This window comes from Cornus florida, unplaced genomic scaffold (genome assembly GCF_030987335.1).
Source record: "Cornus florida cultivar Cherokee Brave unplaced genomic scaffold, ASM3098733v1 CherokeeBrave_3.0.0_Hap2_Chr06, whole genome shotgun sequence".
Classification (NCBI taxonomy): Eukaryota; Viridiplantae; Streptophyta; class Magnoliopsida; order Cornales; family Cornaceae; genus Cornus; species Cornus florida.
Window position 1 is genome coordinate 66,524,252 of NW_026775576.1, and position 24,970 is coordinate 66,549,221.

A 24,970-nucleotide genomic window follows, 5' to 3' on the forward strand; every position below is an offset into this window, starting at 1 on the left:
TTACTTTATAAATGTCACAACTTCTTAAAAATGTAGATTTCTAAAATGATTTTTTGATTCAATACATATATTTCAAATAAATTATATTTTGTTATTACTTCTTTTTTATTTTTAAATTAAGATGCTTAATTCTTTCATCTAAAAAAATAAAACCAATCATTTTCCTTAAAAATAAAAAATATGGTACCAATATAACTTTATGCATCTTAAATTATATATCAAATATTATGCATTTTCCAATATAAAAGAAAATAGGTACCAGTGTAACTTTATGCATGCCTTTGTTTGTTTTTTTTTTTTTTTTTTTTTTCCCTTTGTTTTATTATTATTTTTCCCTTTGTTTTATTATTATTATTTTCCCTTTTATGTTGGGAAATGCATAATATTTGATATATAATTTAAGATGCATAAAGTTATACTAGTACCATATTTTTTATTTTTAAGGAAAAGAGATTGGTTTATTTTTTTTAGATGAAAGAATTAAGCATCTTAATTTAAAAAAAAAAAGAAGAAAAAAAGAAAAGAAGTAATAACAAAATATAATTTATTTGAAATATATGTATTTGATCAAAAAATTATTTTAGACGTCTACATTTTTAAGAAGTTGGGACATTTATAAAGTAAATAACAAAAAAAAAAAAAAAATGAGTGAACAATATAAAGTTTTTTTTTTTTTTTTTTTTTTTTTTTTACATTTTTTTTATGCATAAATTGTTCATGATGGTAGATTGGTCCAATATATTAAATTGTAAAGTTAAAAAAGTCTCTTAAACGGTCAAAGGGTAATTTGATCAATTTTTCATGTAAAGGGGTGTCTTTGTCCATTTTTAAACCTTCAGGGGTGTCTTTGTCCAAAGAATAAGTAAGTTTCATCTGAGTGCCTTTTTGTCAAATCTCAGAAGATGTGATTGTATTTTACCCTAATATTTTTTACAAGACATCGAGTGGTAGATGAAACAATATGTACACACTGTACACACATACACGCACAACTCTCCCATATCAAGTCCTACATGACTCTTTTTAGAATGAAATGATACAATTGTTTTCTAAAAACAACCTTCAATAATCTTATAACATTTAATTTTTATTAAATTTGTAAGTGATATGGTACAACGGTTAAAATAATTTTTGATTCAAATAAAAAATTTAAACTATTAAATGAGTTAACATTCAATCTATATATATATATATATATATATATATATATATATATATATATATATTGATTCAAGTCCAATTTTTTAATTCCAATCTAATATTGGACAAGTCTTTCTTGTAGCATGTAAATCATTACCTAATCTCAATAAATTACAATTTAACCTTTAAATAAATGGGTTTTGCAAAGACAGGACCGTGTAACGATTTCTATTTCAGACAAGCCCTCTTTTTAGTACAAGAAGTTGTACAGAGAATACGTTGGCTTGTGGACACGTCAGCTCCAGAAACAATTTTTAAAAAATATATAAAAAAAAAAATGTGTTGTACTATTTAATTTCAGAGGAGGCGTATGCTGGTGTCTTGAGAGAGAGAGAGAGAAGCGCTTCCTGAGTAAGAGTACCACTTTCTCTCTCTATTGAACCTCAATAATTTTCGGAATCCGAAGAGCTGTTCTCTTCCATCAAAGAAAAGCAAAAGAGCGCTTCTTTTCTTCTCACACGAAAGAGAAAGTTCTACATATTTAAATCCTCTGTAAACCCTAACCTAATTAATTAATTGATTAATTAACTAATTGTTCGATCGATTGATAATCAATCATCAGATCAATTGATCCAGCTGTGTTGTGTAATTGAGACCCCCAAATTCTCAGAATCGGCGAAAATGGTGTCGGCTAATAGGGAGATGGTGGTGTACTGCTTCGACATCCTCGTCGCTCACTACAACAGCGAACAAGCCCCTCCTCCTGCTTTCGATGAGGGTCAACAGTATGCTCTTTCTCTCTCTAAAATTATATCCCTCTTCTCTCACGTGTGTTCATAGTCAGCCGATGAATGCTTTTGATTTCCTTTTTGTTTGTGGATTAAATCCTATGGTGTTTTGACTATTCACTTTGACGGTGTAGCTTATTTTTGTTTAATTTATTTATTTATGGAGTGTTTTTATGTTAGTTATTTGATAAATATGTTTCTTACTTATTTCCTTTTTGTTGAAAGAATAATCTGTTGAGTGCATTAAGAAATTAGTGTTTGCACGTTATTGTATTTGCTTCTTTTTTTTTTTTTTCTGATTTATATGTATTTAGTGTTTGCTTGAATTTTTTAAAGACTCTTCCATTAGCGCGACTTTTATTCAGAAACAAAAGTTTTCATTTAAAGAACAGTTTTTGGGGAAAAATTATGTCACAGAAAGGAATTTATTGATGTGGATTTCATGGTGAAGCTTGGAAAACAAGCATTTGTGTCAATTTTTTCCTTAGTAACAAACTGAGCTAGAGGGAGCCATGTTTTGGTTATTTTTGGGTCATATGTTTAGCCTTGATTGCGAAAGTTCAACATTTTTTGTCCTTTTTTTAAAAAAATATTCTGGAAACGGGAAAAGAAGGTTGTGTTGAGGGACATATTTATAAGCATGGTATAGAAAAATGATCAAAAATCAGTCTTTGCTTGCAAGGAGCTGGGGCCTTGAAATTTGGATCGGAAGAACCAATTCTAATTTTCATTTTCTTTCCACCAGTGATTTTGGAGTTGAATGATTCGTATAGTAGGTACCCTCCCCTCTTGCAGTAGATTTGCAGCTTCATGCCTAGACATTATATTTTTTTACCTAGAGAGAAGGTGTCGGATCAAACATGGCACCTTGACCTAGAGGAGGGGCTCTTGACATTCAAAGTGGTTTTGGACTGAAATCATTATTTTAAATGACCGTTATCTATCTGAGTCATCTCACTATGGGCAATAGACACATCACAGATAGTATTTGTTAGGTGACAAATGGTGGAGTGTTGTACTTTCAGTTACAATTATTATAATTTAGGAATTCAGTAATTCTTAAAACTAAATTTATGTATGTTTTGTGGTTGCTAGCCCAGAGCACAAATTCTTTGGAAATTAAGCACACAATTCCTCTACTGTGTGATATGCCCTATGTGTATTTTTTGGGAGTCATTGACTGCATTTCATGACACTGCTATTTGATACTCTACCATGGATCTGCTGCATTATATTCTATTTGATTAACTTGTGAATTTTGAATATTGATTATCTTGTGTAATTCTCATGTGGTCATGTAAATTTTACAGCCTGTGCAGAGCTTAACTTGCTGGAATGCTGTTTATACTTTAACTACTCTCTTGTATTTGATAATGGGTGACTATTGCTTTGGGTTTGGTTCTACATTGTTTAATAGTTCTACATTGTTTAATATGGTATATATTATACCATTTGACAACAGTTGGCCACATAAAAACTATACTTTTTTCCCCATGCTTTGGGATTTTGAATTTCTTCTTGTTTTTTAAGATGGAGATTGCTCTTGCTATTGTACCAAGAGTTAAAAAGCAAGTTCTAGTTGCTTTCATTGACAATTGATTCTGTAGTGTTTTGAGTATTATTTTGCAGAGTTGCTGAATATTTTTGCATTACTGAAGCAGTTATTAGTATAAAAAAAGGCTAGCCCAGTGCATGAGGCTCCCACCATTGCGGGGTCTGGGATGATCAAATGTATGCAGCCTTACCTCCGCATGCGGAGAGGCTGAAACAATTATTAGTATGTAAGTAGAAATTAATAAGGAAATAAAAGAACCAAAGGCAGCAGTCAATTTTTGGCAGACTTTTTCTTTTAATCTTGTTAGCATTAAATAAGTATTTTATTCTATTTTTTTTATACAGAGCAGCGTGTTTCATATATGATCATCTAACCAAGAGTGCACATTCGTATACAGTGATTATGGTTTTATCGCATACCAAATGCACATTTACAAACTAAAACCCCATTGGGTATGATGTTCTATCTGCAATATTCTGGTTTCAGCCCATTGTTTGTTACTTGGAAGAAAGTTGTAAATGGTGGGGAGCCTCGACTACGTGGATGCATTGGGACTCTGGAGGCCCGCGCCTTAATCAATGGTTTCAAGGACTATGCGCTAACGAGGTATTTTGCAAAGGAAGGGCTTCGAATTTATTTTTTGTCTATCCATCTCTATCTCTAGTTTTAAGCCACATTTCTTTGCTTAAATGTTCTTTACTCCAAATAAATAGAAATAGGTCTCGACATTATTTCCAATAATTTTCTTTCTTAATCTTTTTAAAATTTTCTTTTGTTTAATTCTTTTATTTATTTTTGTAGATATGTCACAATTTCAATTAGAGACTTTAGCAATAACGTGCTAATTTGCAAGTATGAAAAAAGACATTTTTAACATTTCTATGTAATCAACTGCATGATTCTAGAGAAGTCAAACTTCTTATAGTCTTTAGTAGCTTTGATGCTTAAATCAGCATTAGACCCAGCTTCTTAATTGTTTGAACTCTAATTTATATGTTTCTGAGCTATACTGCAAGCTGCTGGTTTTTGTTGGTTGTTATTGCTTTTTGTTGTGATTTAATGAAATTGATTTAATCACCACAAAAAAAAGAATAAAATAAAATAGAAGAAGAAGAAGAAAGAAATCCCCAAAAACATCAGCTTATATAAGTCTATATCTCGAATGTTGTGCAGCGCCCTGAAGGATCGCCGGTTCCCCCCCATACAGGCTAAGGAGTTGCCTAATTTGGAATGTACAGTTTCCATTCTGACTGATTATGAAACTGCTCCCCACTACCTTGATTGGCAGGTTTGTGATTTCAAACTTGTTTTGATTTTTTGAACAGGAATTAGGGTGCATGGATGTCTTGGCTTTTACGTCTCTGATTCTCTGCATTGGATCAACCACATTCTCTCAGCCAAAATTCTCAAAAAGATTGATCCAAACAATATTATGCATAGACCTTAGATGATTCCATGTTAGGGATGGATATATTGCTTGAAAATATTAAATGTGTAATGCGATTGGTATTAGTTGATTCTGGACGCAGAAATGTTTTTCACTATAAGTGTTTTCTAAATGATCCAACAATGTTTTAATGTTATTTACTGGAAAAAGAATTAAGTAAATGATTTGGAGTCCAAATTAGATTACTGCACTGAATTTAGATGAGATTAGGTTGGACCTTATTCATGCTGCAATATGGGATTGCTCATGTAAATTTTGCAACTTTTCTTTCTTGGATTGTTCAACTGGATGATATTTTTCCAATTGGAAATTGGATGAAGTCTTAAGTGGTTCGGATGGATAGTATTGTAGAATTGTCAACTTTACAATTCTCCTAAATTATGACTAGATGGGATCATTATTGGTTATCGTGTATGGGTGTCACTGTCTTGATTTTACAGCTGAAATCCTATTTTTAATAAAATCTAGTATTAGGATTTTCTATAGCTTTATGTTTTTTTGCCCTGCATATGGCGTTGTGTGTTTCGTCCTTGAGTATTTATTGCTTTCTTGCAGATTGGGAAGCATGGTATAATCATTGAGTTCACTGATCCTGACTATAATACAAGGCGAAGCGCCACATACCTGCCCGAGGTGGCTGCTCATGAAGGTGAGTTTGTTGGGTATGCTCTCTTTGTTAGGCTTCTTACCACAAAATGTACTGGACAGAGTGAATATGCCTATCAGTTTGAGGGGATTTGCTATTACAAAAGGGTTCTTATCATCATAATCTTGGTATAATAATTGGAGATGTCTTTTATGTGCCCATTCCTTTTCCACAACATATTTTTTATGCCTTTTCACTGTTTGCTGTTTCTTTTCTAAAAAGATTGGAGTAATGAGAATCTGTGAAATTAGAGTAATTTGCTTTATTTGATTTCATTCTTAATTTTGCATTGGTAAACCAAGAGTCAAGCTCCTATTGTTACTTATTACTTGCGGTACTTCCTATGTTGCACAGACATGAAGATAAAGTCACACAGACCTATTGACAGAATGAGTTCTTAAAAGTACGACATGGACATTTTCTGTTTACTCGTTTTATCTTCTTGACTCAGTGATTCCAAAAAAAAAATATGACATGAACATGACAGAGACACGGCATATATGAATACGTGATTAAAAGGACTTCTCTCCTCTGAGCTTCACTACTCGGAGATAAAACCTTCCAATATGTTACCTATTTTCCTTTGCTACTATTACTCTTTTTTCCCAGTGCCAAAAGAAAGCCATTTCCTAATAGCCAAGATTCAGCGCTGTTGGGTCCCAAGGCGTGCTCACAGATGGAGATTTATACATAGAAAAGATAAAGCAAGATCTGGTTTCTAGAGAGAGAGAGAGGCTAACCTTAAAATCAAAAGGAGATAATAGACTTATTTGAGGAATGGATAAGGCAACAGGGGATTTAACCGATTCTTTCATGGGCTTGGGGTGTCTGCAGGTTTTGTGTATGGGATGTTATTAGGAGATTTGATTAATGGGCTTAAAAATAAAGAATGGATTAATGGGCATGAGCTTCCTAAGCTTTTTCTGTGCTTAAAATTAAAGAACGGATTAATAGACATGGACTTCCTAAACTTTTTATGGGCTATTTTCAAGAGCTTAGATGAGCCAAGCCAAATGCTGCTCGGGCTTAGCTTGTTTACTTACAAGCTGAAAATAAGCTCGAAGTCGGCTTGTCTACTTAATGAACGAACCTGAGCCGAGCTCTAAACAAGTCGGGTTTGGGTTTATCATGAACAACTTCATTTGCAGCCTAACCATTACTAAAACAAGAAGCATGAGCAATGATTTCCTATGAAGCTTCCCTTTCTGTTCTCCAAATGAACTTTAATCTATTGCGACTTCTAATTAGTAAGTTAGTAACTGGATGTGGTACTGGTGCTTGGATGTTAACATGCTTTCATATTTATATCTATTCTTGAAATGCTCTTTAATTTGCTACACGAAATTGAAATAGGCAAATTCAACAATCTTTAAGTAATGATTATTCTTTCACAAAGCATCATTTTAGCCATTCTTTTTTCATTGTGAATGAATGATTGAAGAATAAAGATTTGAAAAGTTAGTGTAGCATTCTAGACTTGTGTATGTATTCGGGTAGGAAAAAATGGTGTTATCAAAAGTGATATTTATGTTTTGAAGTGTTAACCTCTACTGTAAACATGAACCAGACTTTTATTTGAAGCATTGGGTTTTTATTGGTAACTAGTTTCTCATTTGTTGTATTTTGTTTTCAGGTTGGACAAAGATTGAAACAATTGACTCATTGATACGGAAAGCAGGTTACAATGGCACCATCACTGAATCACTCAGGAAGCGCATCAAGCTGACCCGTTACCAGAGCACGCTATTCACTATGCACTATGGTGATTACATCTCCTATGTCAAGACAACCAGAGGTGCTGCTCCCTCTGTTGTTGGGGCTAAGCCCAGCTAATTGTTCCAAACAGCTTTCTTTGAAAGCATAACCGGTTTGGTTATCAATGGGTTGGAATGGATTTCTTGGGGTTCCAACCCATACAAGAAATTGTAATAACCTGTCTAAATTATTTCTTCAATTTCATTTGATTTTGAAGAGAACACCAAAAACACTCTTCCATTTGAACTCTGGTTACTGTGCCTATTGCACAAAATTTGTGTCTGGCAGCTTCTCTGGAACTGCAATGGTGTATACCATTATTGTTTGTAATATACATTTGACCCAGTGTGTTTATTTGTATCTCTCCCTCTTAAGTTTCCTCTTCGTCTCGGGCCTTTTAAAAACCGAATTAGAGGTACGTTGCCTTTTCTTCTTGTTTCTCATAAAATGGTTTAAGTACATAATTAGTTCCACTTGTCTAATACTGCACACGCACATGAACACAAACACATGTACGCATAAACGCATACGTTCTTGTAGTTCATGTTCTCAATGCATTGCTTAAGCTGTTCTGATTGCTTCATGGCATTGACAAGGTTCTATTCAAAATGCGCGCACACGCGCGCGTATACACATGCACGTAATGTATTTTACTCCATCAGATTTGGGTGGGCAAAGGGGAGGGGCGCGCCTACGGTAAGGTTGTTGCTCCATTGTGACCAGCTGAGTCGGGGAGCAGTCTCGGTTACTTTGTTGAATGGGCACTGACTTCAGCCGTGACTTTATCATCAGCAGTGACTTTATCATGGGGTTCCAAGCGTTCTCTAGAAGACAGTTCTACAAGGAAGGATAACTCATACCCGAGAAATCATCTCTGAAAGAAGCATCTCGATTCAGTCTCACTGCATACGAAAGTAAGAGTGCATAGCGACAGTGGCACATTGTCTACCAATTCAGGTTATTGGATGGTCTACTAATCCAACTTGAATCATATCACTATGTTAGTGGTACAGAAAATGCACGGTCTTGGAGGATCACATCAACAACAGTGTCAGCTCCCCTACCCATAGCCACATCTTGGGCATCTACCACGACATCAACCATGGATCCAGTTCTCACGAGAAGAGCATAGCTTGATTGGTGAGCCTAAATTGAACCTAACTTGACAATTTCGAGCCTAACCCTAGTTCAGGAAAAGAAAACTTGGGTTAGACTCGTTGTTTTGGAGGATGGTTTGGGTTAAGAGTTTAATATCACCGGTTGAGTTCGGTGACCCTTGGATTGAACTTCCCCTGAAAAATAAATAATAATAATAATAAATAAAGCCATATTGTATCTGCAATCAAGGCATTTTTGCATTATCAAAATTTATAACAGGAATTTGGTAATGCTTGGAGATAAGACGAAATATTTTGGATGCAGAAATCTCGCGTAGCATGGTTGCAACATGGTGATAAGAACACCAAATTTTTTCATAGGAAAGCGCAAATTCGCCAGAGGAAAAATGAAATCATTGGTTTGGAAGATTCCGGTGGTTTGTGGAGGGATTCTAAGGATGACATTCGTAAGGTTGTAGAAGATTATTTCCATCATCTTTATTCCTCTTTCCCAGAGCAAAATGATCCTTCATTCTGGAATTTGGTTTTACCAAAAGTTACGCACGCCATGAATACTGACTTGTTGAAAGATGGCATGGTGGAAGAACTTCGGTTAGCTCTTGCAAGTATGGGTCCTTACAAAGCCCTAGGTCCAGATGGGTTCACTCCTCTGTTCTTCCAAACGAATTGGGAGGTTTTAAAATTTGATCTGTCAAGGGGCTTTAATAATTTCCTTCATGGTGGTCTTTTGCCTAAAAGTCTCAATGCCACTAATCTTGTTTTAATCTCCAAGCTCAAACATCCTACTCTCATGGCTAATTTCAGACCAATTGCCTTGTGTAATGTTGTTTACAAATTATACTCGAAGACCCTCGCCAATCGACTCAAACCTCTTCTTCCGATTCTCATTAGTGAGGCTCAAAGCGCTTTTGTCCCTCATCACCTCATACACGATAATATTGTCATCACCCATGACCTCTTGCACGTGCTCAAGTCAAAGAAAAATGGGGATTCTTGTTTTATGGCAGTTAAACTGGACATGGCTAAGGCATATGATAGGGTGAGCTGGACTTTTCTTCGTAAATTTATGACTTTTTTGCGTTTTGACCAGCGGTGGGTGAGCCTGATGATGGAGTGCATTGGTACGGTTTCCTATTCAGTGATTTTGAATGGTGAAGGTGGTGATCTGTTTGTTCCATTCAGGGGTCTTCGGCAGGGAGATCGTCTCACCCCGTACCTGTTCCTTTTTTGCACGGAAGGTTTGTCTCTCTTATTTTAGGAATTTGGGCGACGTAAACAACTTCTTGGGCAGAAAATGGCTCGAGGTTGCCCCCTATATCTCATCTTCTTTTTGCCGATGATGTCCTTCTTTTCTGTAAAGCAAAGGACCCAGAGGTACGAAGTGTGAAACTTCTTCTCGACAGATATGCGGTTTTAACAGGCCAACTAGTCAATTTTGATAAATCAAGCATTTATTTCTCTCCTGATTCTTCCCAAGACCAGAAGGATTTTTGCAGGCATTCCTTAGGGATTCACGATGTGGATTGGCACAATACCTATCTTGGCTTACCTTCACTTTTAGGGAAATCCAAAGTTGCGACTCTTCAAGTCATTTCAGATATAGTTTCGGCGAAAGCTAAACTTCTCAAAGGAAAGTTCCTTTCTCGGGTCGGTAGAGAGGTGATGATTAAAGCGCTACTCTCTTCCCTTCCAACTTACAACATGCAGTGTATTAAACTTCCTAAACATAATTGCAACGACTTGACACGCATATTCACTAACTTTTGGTGGAGCAGTGAAGAAAATCAAACAAAATCAAGTGGATTAGTTGGGATACACTTTGTCTTTCCAAAATGCAGGGTGGTTTGGGTTTTAAAAACATGGAGGCTTTTAATTTGGCTTTGCTGGCCAAGATGGCGTGGAGAAATATTTTAAACATTGCAGTTTTGTGGATGCTTCCCAGAAAGCTCGCGCTTCGTGGGCCTGTAAAAGCATTCTTTCTGCGTGGGAAGTTATTAAGAAAGGGATGAATTGGAGAATTGGGGATGGTTCGTTAGTCAATTGCTGGAAGGATAATTGGCTTCCTGATGTTGCTAATCATGCGGTCGTGTCATCTCCACTTGGTGCCTCTTTTTTCTCCATTGCTGATTTAATTTTTCCATCCTCCCATCAATGGAATTCTGATCGCGTGCGTCAACATTTTAATCCGAGGGATCGCGATTTGATTTTACAAATTCCAATTAGTTTTATGGGTGGAGTGGATTGTAAAGTATGGGGTGCCTCCAAAGATGGCTCCTTTTCAATTAAAAGTGCTTACCAAGTTGCTCTCTCTATCCTAAACCAGAAATCAGTTTCATCTTCTAATGATGGTAGTAGTTTTGATGCAAGCAAAATTAATATGTGGCGCAAGGTTGGTCTATTCAGACTCATCAAAAAATCCAATTGTTTCTTTGGCAGAGTCTACGTGATAGATTACCAGTTAACAAGTAGCTTTCTTTTCGCGGCTGCTTGGAGGTGATCTGATGCCCTTATTGTGAAGATCAAGTTGGAACTGTTGACATCTGCTATGTACATGTCCTTTTGCATGTCAGGTTTGGTTGCTCAGCCCTCTTAGGCTGGATTTTCGGGGCTTGTTCCCATCCATTTGGCCAAAACGCTAGACCAAGCTTTCCAATCTTTTGATGTTGTCTGCAAGTTCGGGGGAGGCTTTAAGCCTTGCGGCTTTTGTTTGTTGGACCCTCTGGAAATGTAGGAATGATTTCTCTTTTAATAACAAGAGATGGGAGCCATGGAATGTAGCTTAGAAGGCCCTCACCGACTTTCATGAATTTCAGGAAATTTCCCGTCAAAGCCGGTTGCTTTCTCTTCCTCCATCTCCAGCCGTTGCTCCTCCAGTGGGGTGGTGTGCTCCGGCGTTGGGATTTCTTAAACTTAATTTCGATGCAGCGTTTGATGTCTCTAAAAAATCTTCTGGTGGGGGTATTATCCTTCGAGATCATCTTGGCTAGGCCATCAAAGTTGCAACGATTTTCCTTCCCCATGTTTGTGGCCCTTCTCTTGCTGAAGGTCTTGTCCTTCGGGTGTGTCTTCATCTCCTCCAAGCATGGGACTACCAGAATGTGATTATTGAAGGAGATTGTTAGCCGGTTATGAACCTCCATGCCTCGAGTCAAGTGTTAACGGTGGTTCTTCATGATGTTTCTTCTCTTCTGAATGCTTGTATAGGTTCTTCTTTATTATGGGTGCCTCGGGGAGGTAATGTTGTAGCTCATTTATTGAGCAAGAAGGCTTTGAATGCCGATTGTGGTGATTTGGAGTGGAATATCTGGCCCAAGTGGCTTCTAGATGCTATCTGAGTGTAGTTCTCGTTTTTCTTAATGTTAAGGTTTGGTTTGGTGCAAAAAAAAAAAAAAAAAAAAAATACCACTCAAGGAATATTTTACGAGTATACCATATAATGATCTCCTTTATCTCTCTCTATTTTTTAAAATAAAAAATAAATTTTACAATTACCTAGAAGAATAGGAATTCTTTTTTAAATAATTATTGGAATGCAAGAGTGCTTATGCAATTTTGCATCAAAATTGTGTCATTTTAATAATTATACTAGGGGGTAAAGTGGAAATGCTTGGTGTTAAAAAGAAAACCTCTACATTTTTCAAATTGAGCAAATAAGAACATTTTGTCAATTTTAAGATTAAAATACATAAAGTACCCTTAAGACAAAATAAAATTTTAAAAATTGATTTCATAAAATACTGATTATTAAGGGTATTTTGAGATTTTAATAAAAAAATTTATTAAAATTAATATTTGCACTTATTTTCAAATGGTGGAAATTTATACCCACGGGCTTAATAACTGGGATTTTTTTTTTTTTTTTTTTTTTGCAATTACCAAAATAATAAACAAATAAATAAACAAATAAAAACAAATGGCATACAATCGAAAAAGAAAAACTGCAGGGTTTAGAATTGTAGTGCAAAATGAGCATCCTATAGTCTTCCACAAAACTACAGCACCTAACTAAACCAGTAGGAAACTTTCCCTGCGGTTTCTCAAGTTAACTAATAATCCAGAGAACTTTACTTTCAAATTTTCAATTCCTCTGACTCGTTCAGTCTTCTTCGTAGTCTTGCACGCGAAGCAAAAGCCAGATTTCAATTTCAGGTTCTCTCTCTATATGTGTGTGATATATATGCATATCGATCTTTTCTTGTTCCGTTCGGATTGATGATCCAGATTCACTTTGGATTCCTCCTTATCTTCGATTTTCGTCGTGAAGTTTTTTATTAGGTCGGCGATTTGATTCCAATTCAACCGTTGACAAATCTTTATATTACAATTAGGCATTTACAGTGAATCAGCTTCTGTAAATTTAGCAAGAGGCTATAGTTTTGTTCGTATTTCAAGATCTCATCAGTGTATGTTTTTTAATCGTAAAAAAGCACGCTTGTTAGGGTTTTAATTATTTGTATATGTTTGTTTTATAAATCGTTTATATATATATATATATATATATATATATATATATATTGATGGATAGATAAATGAATTTGTCGTGCTATTATGCTTAATGGGTTTTGATTTTAATTTTGTTTATTAAATTGAAATTCATTATAAAATCCCAATTTTGTTAGGTTACTGTTGCATTAAGGAACTCAAAATCTCTGAAGTTTATGAAGCTATAGTTGAGAGATGAGTCAGAATCAGAAAGGGTTAATTTATAGCTTTGTAGCAAAAGGAACAGTTGTTTTAGCGGAGCACACGCCATATTCTGGCAACTTCAGTACCATTGCTGTGCAGTGCTTACAGAAGCTGCCTTCTAATAGCAGCAAGTACACATACTCTTGTGATGGGCTTACCTTCAACTTCCTCCTTGACACTGGATTCGGTAATGGTTCTTCATCTGAGTTGATAATACAAACTCTTTTTTTAACTCATCCTAGCAAACAAGTTTTGGTTGGTAACTTTTCTTGGCCATGCAGTTTTTCTTGTCGTTGCGGATGAATCATTAGGGAGGAGTGTGCCCTATGTGTTTCTTGACAGAGTCAAGGATGACTTCAAACAGCGTTACGGTGCAAGTATCAGAAGTGACAACACCCACTCTCTTGCTGATGATGACGATGAAGATGATGATTTATTTGGAGATCGGTTTAGTATTGCATACAATCTTGACCGAGAATTTGGGTGTGTATATCTCTTTACTCATTGGGAATATGCATTGAATTCTGGTGTCTACTGCCCCAATTTTATGTTGGTCATATTTTTGTTCATTGTCTACCAGCCCAAAGCTCAATTTTATGTTGGTCATATTTTTGTTTATTGTCTACCAGCCCAAAGCTCAAAGATCACATGGAATATTGTATGAATCATCCAGATGAAATTAGTAAGCTGTCCAAACTGAAGGCTCAAATAACAGAGGTCAAAGGAATAATGATGGACAACATTGAGAAGGTAAATGTTTATTTCTTCAGAGAGATATATAGATATTGAGAATGATAAATGTGTAGTATATATAATAAGTGACAATTTAAGTCTTCTAAGTCCGGTTATGATCAGGTTGAAAAAACTATAGAGCAATGAGTTTTCCCATGTGAAAATAGTTGAAATTGTGTTTTTGTTTACTGAGGAAGGTTGTCCTCAAAATTCATAAAACACAATAAATTGATAAGCTGTAAAGATTTGAGCACTAACACTCACCATATTGTGCTAATTGCTGTAGTTTCTACGTCTACAATATTCATAAATCATGAAATTTCATACAAAAAATTTAAATAATGAAATGAAATGTCAAGGAAGCAAAATATTCTTCTATGTTCAGTTTTTATGGTTGCAGGGTACTTTCATTCTTTCTTTTTCTTTTTCTTTTTCCCTTTCAAACCAAAACTACTGTCTTCTAAACTGAAACATCTGAGTCTTCGACTATGAAGCATAATAAATAAATGATTTTTTAGACTATCTTTTGCTTCTTGTTTAAAAGACAGAGAACACGGCTGACTCATTAGACTTGGAACTTGGGTTTAATGTTCAAAATAGCTTGACCACTTTTTAATTGGCGTTGGACTCTAATAAATATCTTGAGTGATTGAGTAAAACTTTTGTCTAATCAAATGTCTACTTTAGCCAATTGCAATTTGACTGTGGACAACTGTTGATAAAGTTTCAAATGAATTAAGCAGAGCCGAGTTCAATTTTTCACGCTTGGCTCAACTAAAATATACAATATTGTAATTTGGCTCGGCTCAACTGAGCTTGAGGCGCTAAGCTTGGCTAATAAGGTTGAAATTTTTGGACCTGAGAGTTCTTAATGGATGAATTCCTGAACCAAATTCCATAAAGCCTTGTCCCTACTATTTCAGTTGGCTATGTGAATCCTTTTTTGCCATTTCGTTTTGTATAAGGTCATAATTTTGTAATGAACAGGGTAAAAACGTGAAAGACGAAAAAGTTGAGGTAATGTTATGGCTTAGGACATGCCAGACTTACAAGGAATGGAACAGTGAGTTTTGAATATCTAATTCTATTAAGTAATGAAAGTAAGGGGAAATTATACCAAACACTATTATCCTCCATATTCACAAGCCCATACAAGTTGGGAGGGGTGGTGGTTTCTAAATGAGATTCTGAATTAGGCTTAAGCTCAGTACACTATCTAAATAAATTAGTCTCAGATAAATTCATAAATACTACAATTTATATGTTGTTATTTCCCTTAGCATATTTGGTTTGATGAGTTGTGTATCTACTGTCTCTTTTAATTAGAAATTCTGATAACTTCCTCGCTTTAGGATCCCTTAGGCCTTATAGAAATGCTTAAACTTCAGCCATATCGGTGTTACCATATTATAAAGTCTTAGATAAAGCAACCATGATGTGGTTCTCGTGCCACTTCAGTCATTTTGACATCCTAGATTGACCAGCCCATCTAAGTTCAGCTTCAAAGATTACATTTGGAATCGACACTAAGGAGCCACAGAATATCGAATCTTATGCTGTTAGCTTCAGGCCTCAGTTGGGACATTGATGTGTTTGTTATACTTGAGAGGGAAAAATTTTTGAAAAAGAAAAAGAAAAAGAAGGGTCCCACAACATTTTTATTGTGGACGTGGCATGTAAATATGCTTCTATTTATGTTCATGTGCAAGGAAAGGGGAATGCCATTGATGTCTTTTGTGGCTGACATCCTGAAGGAAATTGAAAATTTGATTCTACCCTTGACATGTCCCGAAGAATCATATTAATTTTTCCAGATACCATCTTATTTCTTACCCTCGATAAGAAACATGGTGCTGCAAAATAGACACATTGGACAACCATCCACCTCTAGAGCCTACCAAAGCCTCAAAAGAAGGATGAAGCATTGAAAGCTTTTAATCTATGATGTCACTGACGCACTTCAATTGGGGCTTGAGTATAGAGTAATGACCTATCTTGATTGGAGGTACGTCCGCTATATGTCTAGGTCTTCTTTCGGGTTCCTACACTTTTCTTCAAACATAAGGCTATTTAAGATACCATGATGCAGCTGTTTGGGAGCAGGTTGGCAGGATGGAAGAGGCAATAATCAATATCCATCAAACGGTGGACGTTGTACCCTTACCAAAAGTACTTTATCCAACTAAACAGCATACTTCATGTCTCTTTTCCCTATTCTAACTTCTGCTAGAGGAGTTTGGAGAAGTTTTAGATGGACTCTATTTGTGGAGGCGTTGCGCGTTTTCAAATAGCACTTGGTAGTTTGCTTTGGTGAAGGAAGTATGGTTGGCCATTAGAAATCTGAGAATCTTTATTCAAACTCTTTGGGAAAATGGCTGTGGATGTTTGGGGAGGAGAGGTAGAACCTCTGAAGGAGAATGGAGGAAAGGAAGTATGCTGGTGAGAGGGAAAATGACAAAAGATGGAGGTCGTCTCTTAAGGGGTGAGGGTGACGAAGAACATCAACCAAGGATGGAAAGATTTTTTGAACCATATTAGGATTGTTGTTGGCTGTGTGTTGGCTTGGTCATTGTTGTGGCGAGGCTTCCTTGCATTGGACTTTTTTTGGGCCTCTTCATCGTGATAGTTGATAGACAGGATACAGTTGTAGACTGTTGTAGGACTTTAGAGAGTAGGGTGGTGAGATTTATGCTTTTTAAAACCTTTTTAGGATTGAGAGTTGGATAGAATAGAGCCTTAGGCATTTTATATGCTCAGGATATTGATGTGGGTGAGGAGGATTCTTTGAATTGGATGGAATAGAAGGGGGAAATTTTCAGGCGAGATCTTACTTTACGATGCTCAATAAAGGGTGAGTCCCATGGGCGCACTAAAGCATGACAGCAAGCACCTTTAAAGGAACCGGTCTGACATAGGAGAGCTGACAAATAATGATAATGAAGATGCCCAACTTTGTATGCAAATAGGAAGAAAACCATTTGATCGGAGTTTCGAAGGGCACATAAACGCCAAAAGTTCACTAATAATAGGAACTGACTTTCCTCTAATCTTCTAATCTTGTGAAAGAAACTAGAGACGCCTGTGGTGCAAGCTCCCGAGAAAGCTTTAATGAACCACGTCTACAAAATGCCATCTTTTAAGGTCTCATCTCACTTTTTTTTTTGATAAATCTTTTAAGGTCTCATCTCACTTGATTGACATCGTTCCCTTAGAAGGTCATTGTACGTACTTTAGCTCCTCCAGTGGTTTTCTTTTTTCATTAGACATGGTGCTTGGGTAAACACTAAGTATTGCCAACTTGCTGAAAAAGGAAATGGTTACTTTTAAGTGGTATTGCAAGTGTGAAAGGGCTGAAACAATTAGTCATTGATGGTTGTGCTGTTGGTTAGGAAAGAATGGATCTGATATTTTGTCTCTTACGGTAGAGAATGTTGAACTCACTTTTTTCTTTTTATTTTTTTTTATCACTGGAAAATCTTTAAGATTGATAAATTATTTTGTATATTTTTGGGTGAGTTGAAACTTGGAACTATAATTTATTGATACCATATGTGTATGAGTCACCTGTTTGGTGCTTTCTAAACAGATTTTTATTTATAAGCGAATTAATGAAGCTGTTCGATAAGATTATAAGGACTAAGAAAATGAGACTAAGGGGAAACGTGGAATGGATGGTGAATGCCTTAATTGTAAAACACATTTATCCTCTGTAGTGTATCCTTTCTTTTCCTTCTCCTGAATTCTCATTAAGTACAATGTGCCTTCCTATTTTGCTCTTTCTTTTTCTGTCAGGTGAAATTTAGTAGTCAATTTTGAACACTACTTGTAGAACTAGAGAAGAGTGAATGGAGAATTGTTTTATAGTACTACGTGACTGACATGTATGATAAAAATTTGATGTCCTATTTTATATAACAATGGTACTGGATGTACCACTTCCTTTATTGGGGGCTGGGGCACCCTGCTTTTGGATTGATACACTATTGCTACTGGTTAAGGAAGGTGCTTGTATGTAGCAAGAGTGAGCTTATGCTCAGCACTGGGACATTATTGCTGGTAATTTTGATATTAATATTCAGGAAATTATGTGCTTATAAACCAACTGTAGCTATGATGACGTTGAGATAGATGAGTGGAAGGAGATATGTCTAAGATGAGATATTTATTGTAAGAACTGAGGAGTTTAGGGTAGCTCCAATTATGGACAAGAGGAAAAACTGGTAGGATAATTTAGCCATAATGCCCATAACCATTGAAGACCCATGACTCCAGTAGAAACTAAGCAAGAGTTTGTTTTTATCATATACATGACGAGTGACGACATGTGAGTGTAGAAACTAAGGTGGACAAGTTTGAGAGTGGATGATGCCTTGAGTAAATTTAGTGATGTAAAATTGGAAGAGCAAGTCAGATGTTTTTATGTGGATGTGGAAGGCTAATCATTAGATGAGCTTGATGCTTGTGGAAGTGCTTCAATCTGGGGACAAGGATAGGCATTGCTGAAGAAGCATAGACGGGGAGAAAATGTTTGATGCTTTATTGAATACTTGCGTGTTGTTTCCCTAAATGATGAAAAAAGATATATTCACAAACCAAATGGTGAAAAGAAGTGTAGGATTTCATGAATTTTATTTATTCTTAGTTTCTTATGGAGAGATCTGACTCTATTTGACGTATTCCTTTAGCTTTCTATTGGCTGGTGTTTTCCAACATTGTACAGAAGTTTTACTGATTTATTTGATGTGAGATTCTTCAAGCTATCGCAAATCATTTGCTCTGGTGTTTAACTGAGGGGAAAAAAATTTAGGGGTGTGTGTGTGTGTTGGGTTGGTGGGTGGGTACATACTGATGTATTTTAAGGCAAAATCTTACAGGTTTTAGGAAACTCATGAATTATTATATTGGTGTCGGAAACTAATCTGATAAATAACCTTTTTCTTTTCTCTGGTGGCAGGTTTTAGATCGTGGTGAGAGGATTGAAATACTGGTGGATAAAACGGAAAACCTTCAGTTCCAGGTATATATTATTTCTCATCTGTTGTTCCGAGTCGGATAGGTATCTTAGGGAGTTTGTCATTGATGTGCTTGTACTTATTTGTTGGACTTCAGGCTGACAGCTTCCAGAGGCAGGGTAGACAACTGCGACGTAAGATGTGGCTACAGAACCTCCAAATGAAGCTGATGGTAGGAGGAGCCATCCTTGTCCTAATTGTCATTCTGTGGCTTATAGCTTGTGGAGGCTTCAAATGTTGATGAGAGTAAACTATACATTCGTATGAGTTGGTTGCTTTCTTATTTGATGTACAAAGAATTACTACGTACATGTTCTTATATTTGAAGACTGACTGCTGAAATTTGAAAACATTGATAATTAAAACCCGTAATGATAATTAAAAGGTTAATAATTTGATATGCATGTTTTAGTATTTCTGATGATCAGTGGTGACTGAATTTTCTGTTTCTAACTTGTTGCACCTCTTCTTCTCCCACCATTAGTTTCCGGATTTCATGTTAGTGGAAAGGACACAGATGTTCTCCGTACTTATTTGCTTTATAAACAAATTGCAATGCCTTTTCTTTTGAAGCAAATGAGTAGTTACCATCTAAGTCATACGGATGGTAGCAAAACATAATTTGAGAGCGGCAAAATCTAAATCACACACTGTGAGAGCATGACTGTGCGCGGAGCAGAAAAAATAATAGCGGAATAATAGAGGAGAAAGTGTGAGAGCGCCACTCATTGAGAATAAAGCCCTGTTTGGTGTTTGTTTTGTAGTGTTTTGAAGGGTTCCAAGCCTGCTATAATAATCCATTTTGAGTCAACAACATGTTTGGCCCGCATTGTTTTGTTCTTAACAGTACCAGAACACTTTCAAAACAAAATCACTATTTGGCCCAAAAGCTGGAACAAGATTTTGGTGTTCTATGTTGTTCTAGCTCAATATTTACTGTAGATAAACAGGCCCTAATCTCATTCATCCATCCCATCGTTCATTTCAGCCTCCCAAACGCCAGCCTCCCAAACGCCACAATCTCTATTCTCGTTCTCTCTCTCTCTGCAACTGCAAATGTATGGGTTTTGTTTTAATTTTTTTTAGGGCAAATCATTTCAGCCTCCCAAACGCCTCCATCTCTATTCTCGCTCTCTCTCTCTCTCTACAACTGCAAACTGTATAGGTTTTGTTTTAATTTTTTTTAGGGCAAATCATTTCAGCCTCCCAAACGCCTCCATCTCTCTCTCTCTCTCTCTCTCTCTCTCTTTCTCTCTCTCTCTCTGCAATTGCAAATGTATGGGTTTTGTTTTAATTTTTTTTAGGGCAAATCATTTTAGCCTCCGAAACGCCTCCATCTCTATTCTTGCTCTCTCTCTCTGCAACTGCAAACTGTGTGGGTTTTGTTTTAATTTTTTTTTAGGGCAAATCATTTCAGCCTCCCAAACGCCTCCATCTCTATTCTCGTTCTCTCTCTATGCAACTGCAAACTGTGTGGGTTTTGTTTTAAATTTTTTTTAGGGCAAATCAATTTAGCCTCCCAAACGCTTCCATCTCTATTCTCGTTCTCAACTTTGCAAATCCATTTTTAGGGCAAATCATTTCAGCCTTCCAATTGCCCTAGTCTCTCTCTCTCTCTCTCTGCAACTACAACTACAACTGCAAACTACAAAATCTACAAGCTTCAGCCGTTCACAAGCTTCAGCCGCTCTCTCAACTCTCAAGCTTGCCCCTTCTCTCTCTCTGCAACCGCTAACCTGTGTGTATGGGTTTTGATTTAATTTTTTTTTTTTCTAAATCAACTAATCAAGCTCTCTAATTCTTGTTTTACAAATTAGTCAAGCTCTGTAATTAATTTATTTTAATCATCAAAAAAAATAATAATAATTTGTATTCCAAAATTCTCACTCCAAATTTTCGTCACAAACATGTTTTGTTCTCATTTCAGAACACTACATTACAAAACACTTGTTCTGTTCTAGGCTACAGCATTACACTACACCGCATAACACTTCCCAAATGGGCCCTAATTGTATGACTTTAGTTATCTTTAAATGCAAGGAAATGAAATGTAATGGTAATAACTATTTTAATGTTTGATTGGACTAATTTAAAATTAAAAAATAAAATAAATTTTAATAAATTTTCCAAAATATCCATTTTAGTAACAAATAAATCAAATTAACAAAATAGTATTCTTCTATCATTTTTTAAAATATATATATGAATAAAATGATTATTCTTATTTTGTATCTTAATTGCAAATATGAAATGTATACGAATAAAATGATAATAACAAAATATCTGTTTTGTATGTTTAGTTTCCAATATGAACAAGATGGATCCGCGTAAAAAATGCGACTCTAGCTTGTTTGATTTATTTCAAAAATTAGTGATTAGCATAAATTCATTCTTTCAAACAAGATTCATATACCATGGTCCAGTGATTAGCGATATTTTCATTTCATTAAATTATAATTCAGTACAACCCATCAATCTACTTAGTTTCTGGATCTATGTACCATAAAGGAAACCGGAACAAAACCTAATATCACTACTATTACTAACCCACCAGTCTTTAATTGAAGCACACTAAACTAATTAAACCTAATAAAAATCTTTAATGCAAAAATTACCAGAGATATGTGTACCTGAAAGAGCACAATGTAATGAATTGGTTACTGTTCTTACCAAGGGTAGGAATGGATTATATTGATACCCAAACATGGATTTGGGACCAATTTTTCTGCTTCTGCTCATTGGAACTGCAGCAATTCCATTACTACCCTTGGTAAGAACAGTAATTATGGATTAAATTGATACCCAAACATGGATTTGGGACCAATTTTTCTGCTTCTGCTCATTGGAACTACAGCAATTCCATTACTACCCTTGGTAAGAACAGTAATTGCCATGCTAAACCCACCAAACCCTAAAAATACATAAACCCAGAATTTCACTCCACAGTCTCCACCGCCACAACAGCCAAACCCTAAAAATACATAAACCCAGAATTTCACTCCACTGTCTCCACCGCCACAACAACCAAACCCTAAAAATCAGATTCGAAAAGCACCCAGCCCCAGAATTTCACTCCACCACCGCAACGACCAACATGGAGAACCTTTTGAGGGGTAGGAGGCTTCGTCTTATCGTTATGTTATCCGTTGTTATGGCTCAGCAATTAGAGATCTCAAACTTCTCCAGATTCACCATCGTCTTACTGAACTTGGGGTACATTGTTCTCACGATTTGGGATAAATATTTGCTCGGACAAAGGAGTTTTGGTGAGGTCACCGGCGGCGATTGTTCCTATGTTGTCCCTGCGACATTGCTGGTGATTTGGATGTTGTTCGACGACAAGTCACTGCTATTACAAGATCTGATGATTGTTGCAAGCCACTTATCACACTATTACCTAACACCATTCGGGTACAGATTCGATTGTGCCGCACACGGCGTGGTTACTCTAATTGTCGTCGGCTATGATGGGAATCATATGACCTTTGGCTGCCCTCAATGCTTCCGCCAGTATGATGGGAATCATATGAGGTTTGGCTGCCCTCTATGCTACCCCCAGTAGGAGTCAAGAGGAAGAAGGGGTAAGTGAATCCCCATTTTAGGTTTTATGGTATATATAGACCGAGAAATTGATTGATTGTACAGAAGATGAATTTGTTCTGCATTAGGTCTTGGTGTAATGAATTGCTTTTGATAGCAGATGCAAATGAATTTGGGGCTCATCACTTTCAATTTAAGACTTTATTGCAACATCAATTTCGAATTTTGTGAGAATGTAATGGCAATGGTAAGAATAGTGACTGTGGAGAGGCAGAGAGTGGCAGGAGGTTAGCATTGGAATTTTACATATGGTGAAGAAGTAGTCCCTTTGTAAACACAAATAGAGTTTAATTTCTGTTAGGAAACTTGCACTTGGCTGTTGGTGAGTAGACTTTTATGCTAGGATGGAACATTCAGTACCAATTTGGGGTTCGGATTGGACCGAGTATTTTGGAACCGAACCGGTCCCAATGAATCTATAGAAATAATCTTTAATATAGAATATTAATTATATATATATATATATAGATAGAAAGTTCATATCATATCATATCAGGTTTTAAAATCTTGCTGAGTTCTCTAGCTTCTTCGTCCTCAATTTTTCACTTTCATTCACCAAACTCTAAATCTTCTACTCGAAATAAATGAAGAGATATCACTTGAGCTAAAACCTCGTAATAGATCAAAAATATTGAATTTGTAGATAATGTTGAGTATCTAGTTAATCAAATAGTCTCATTATTATTTACGTAGTATTCCTTTTCTTAATAAAAAATTGACTTGGTGATAATGTGGTGGTTAGTAGAGTTTTTTCACTGTTCTTTTCCTGAAAAGCCTCCAATGCTTCTTTATTTTCCCTCTCCCAAAAAGCCTCCAATTTTGAAACATTGATAACTTTTAGTAGTTGGCACAATCGTTTATTTAATGAGCATACGAATAACTAAGCTTCTCTATGATAAAAAGGTAACTAATGCAACTAATTAACACTAATTAATAATATTTAACGTTAAATAACTTATTGTATTTCGGTCGATGCCCAAGTGCAAGTGATTTTTATTATTTGTCATAATAATTTTTTCCAACATAACTAAGCTTGTCTATGAAAATAATGCAATTAATTAAAACTAATTAATGACATTTAAAGGCAAATAACCTAATTAACGGCATTTCTAACGAATGAGAATAACGAAGCTTGAGTATGGTAACTAATGCAACTAATTGAAGTTTCAATAAAGTTTCATAATTCATGCACAATTGGCTTTGGAATTTTTGTTAATTAATTATATAAATTGAATAGTGTTCAATTATTTATAAAAATACATCCATCCTTCCTCCACTAGTTTTTAAGATTTTGGTCTTTCTGTTAATTGCATAAAAGAAAATTTGACTAATTTATAGAAAAAGTGTTCTATCGTAGTGAACAATTATTATAGATTATTCACGCCAATTTATATGGCACATGTCCTGTACTAATAATTAGTGGTCATCGTTATTTTGTAACTTTTATTGATGGCTTTTCATATTATTATATTTTCCTATCATATGAAAAAGGTAACTAATGCAACTAATTAACGACATTGGCAAATAACTAATTAACAATATTTCGAACAAGAAAAAAAACGTAACTAATGCAACTAATTAACTATATTTAACGGCAAATAACTAATTAACGACATTTCTTTTAACAAAAAGAACTAAGCTCATGCCTGATAAAGAGTAACTAATAAACTAATTAATAAAAATAAGTAATTAACGATATTTCTCTTAATGAAAAATAAATAATTATTAAGTTCATGAATGATAGAAAGTAATTAAGGCAACTATTTAGTGATATTTAACAATGGATAAATAATTAACGACATCTCAACAAAAAATAACTAATTAACTATATCACATACTTAACGATATCACCTAACGTAAATTAATTGTAAAAATAAATTTGTCAACAATTGATGTGATTGTGAACCATGATAGTCTTTTTTCTTTTATTTTTATTCTTATTTTATTTTTATTTTCATGGATATGATGCAATTATTGAATTCTATTTATGAAAGGAAAAAACACTCACAAATCACACTCACTCCCAACAATGTTGAAGTTGTTTGTTCCTTTGCTTAATATGTAAACATATATATGGGTGTACGTGTTTGTTTTTGCTGTAGTGGTTAATTGTGTATGTATCTAGCATATACATATGCATAAAGATAATGTTAATTATTTTCGGGTAGTGGGACCAAAACAAAAAGGTCAAGTTTAACTAGGTTCTTCAAATAATATAAGAAAACATAACATTGTAAATTCTAAACTTAAAGAAGAAGTATGAACCTCTCATATTCTATAAAGGGATTTAAATATCAACAGATTCGTAGTCTAGCGGTATTAGATTCCTACTTTTCAAAAAGAGATAAGGCCGTGAAGACATGTATGTATAGATATCAACTAGGAAAAAAAATATAAAGGGATATAAATTATATATTATTTTTGTTTTTGTTACACCCAATATTCTAAGAACAACAAACTCATAAATGCATTCAATGCTTCCCATAACAAG

At 35.3% G+C, this 24,970-nt stretch overlaps 2 protein-coding genes across 4 annotated transcripts; both read left to right on the plus strand.

Moving 5' to 3' along the window:
- The first annotated feature begins 1,489 nt into the window (after positions 1-1,489).
- Positions 1,490-7,691, plus strand: LOC132311807 (uncharacterized protein At2g38710). Its single transcript, XM_059809911.1, has 5 exons — positions 1,490-1,925; positions 3,970-4,089; positions 4,657-4,771; positions 5,486-5,579; positions 7,210-7,691. The coding sequence occupies exons 1-5, from the start codon at positions 1,822-1,824 to the stop codon at positions 7,407-7,409; spliced, it is 633 nt and encodes a 210-aa protein (XP_059665894.1). The 5' UTR covers positions 1,490-1,821; the 3' UTR covers positions 7,410-7,691.
- A 4,705-nt stretch (positions 7,692-12,396) lies between these two features.
- On the plus strand, positions 12,397-19,283 carry LOC132311808 (vesicle-associated membrane protein 727-like). 3 transcript variants are annotated; one of them, XM_059809912.1, is made up of 6 exons: positions 12,397-12,598; positions 13,069-13,322; positions 13,417-13,618; positions 13,765-13,885; positions 18,822-18,884; positions 18,977-19,283. In XM_059809912.1, the coding sequence occupies exons 2-6, from the start codon at positions 13,127-13,129 to the stop codon at positions 19,118-19,120; spliced, it is 726 nt and encodes a 241-aa protein (XP_059665895.1). In that variant the 5' UTR covers positions 12,397-12,598; positions 13,069-13,126; the 3' UTR covers positions 19,121-19,283. The 3 variants fall into 3 exon arrangements, with proteins under 3 accessions (XP_059665895.1, XP_059665897.1, XP_059665896.1); XM_059809914.1 differs by having other exon boundaries at positions 12,594-12,724; XM_059809913.1 differs by lacking the exon at positions 12,397-12,598 and adding an exon at positions 12,713-12,852.
- Positions 19,284-24,970: the final 5,687 nt, after the last annotated feature.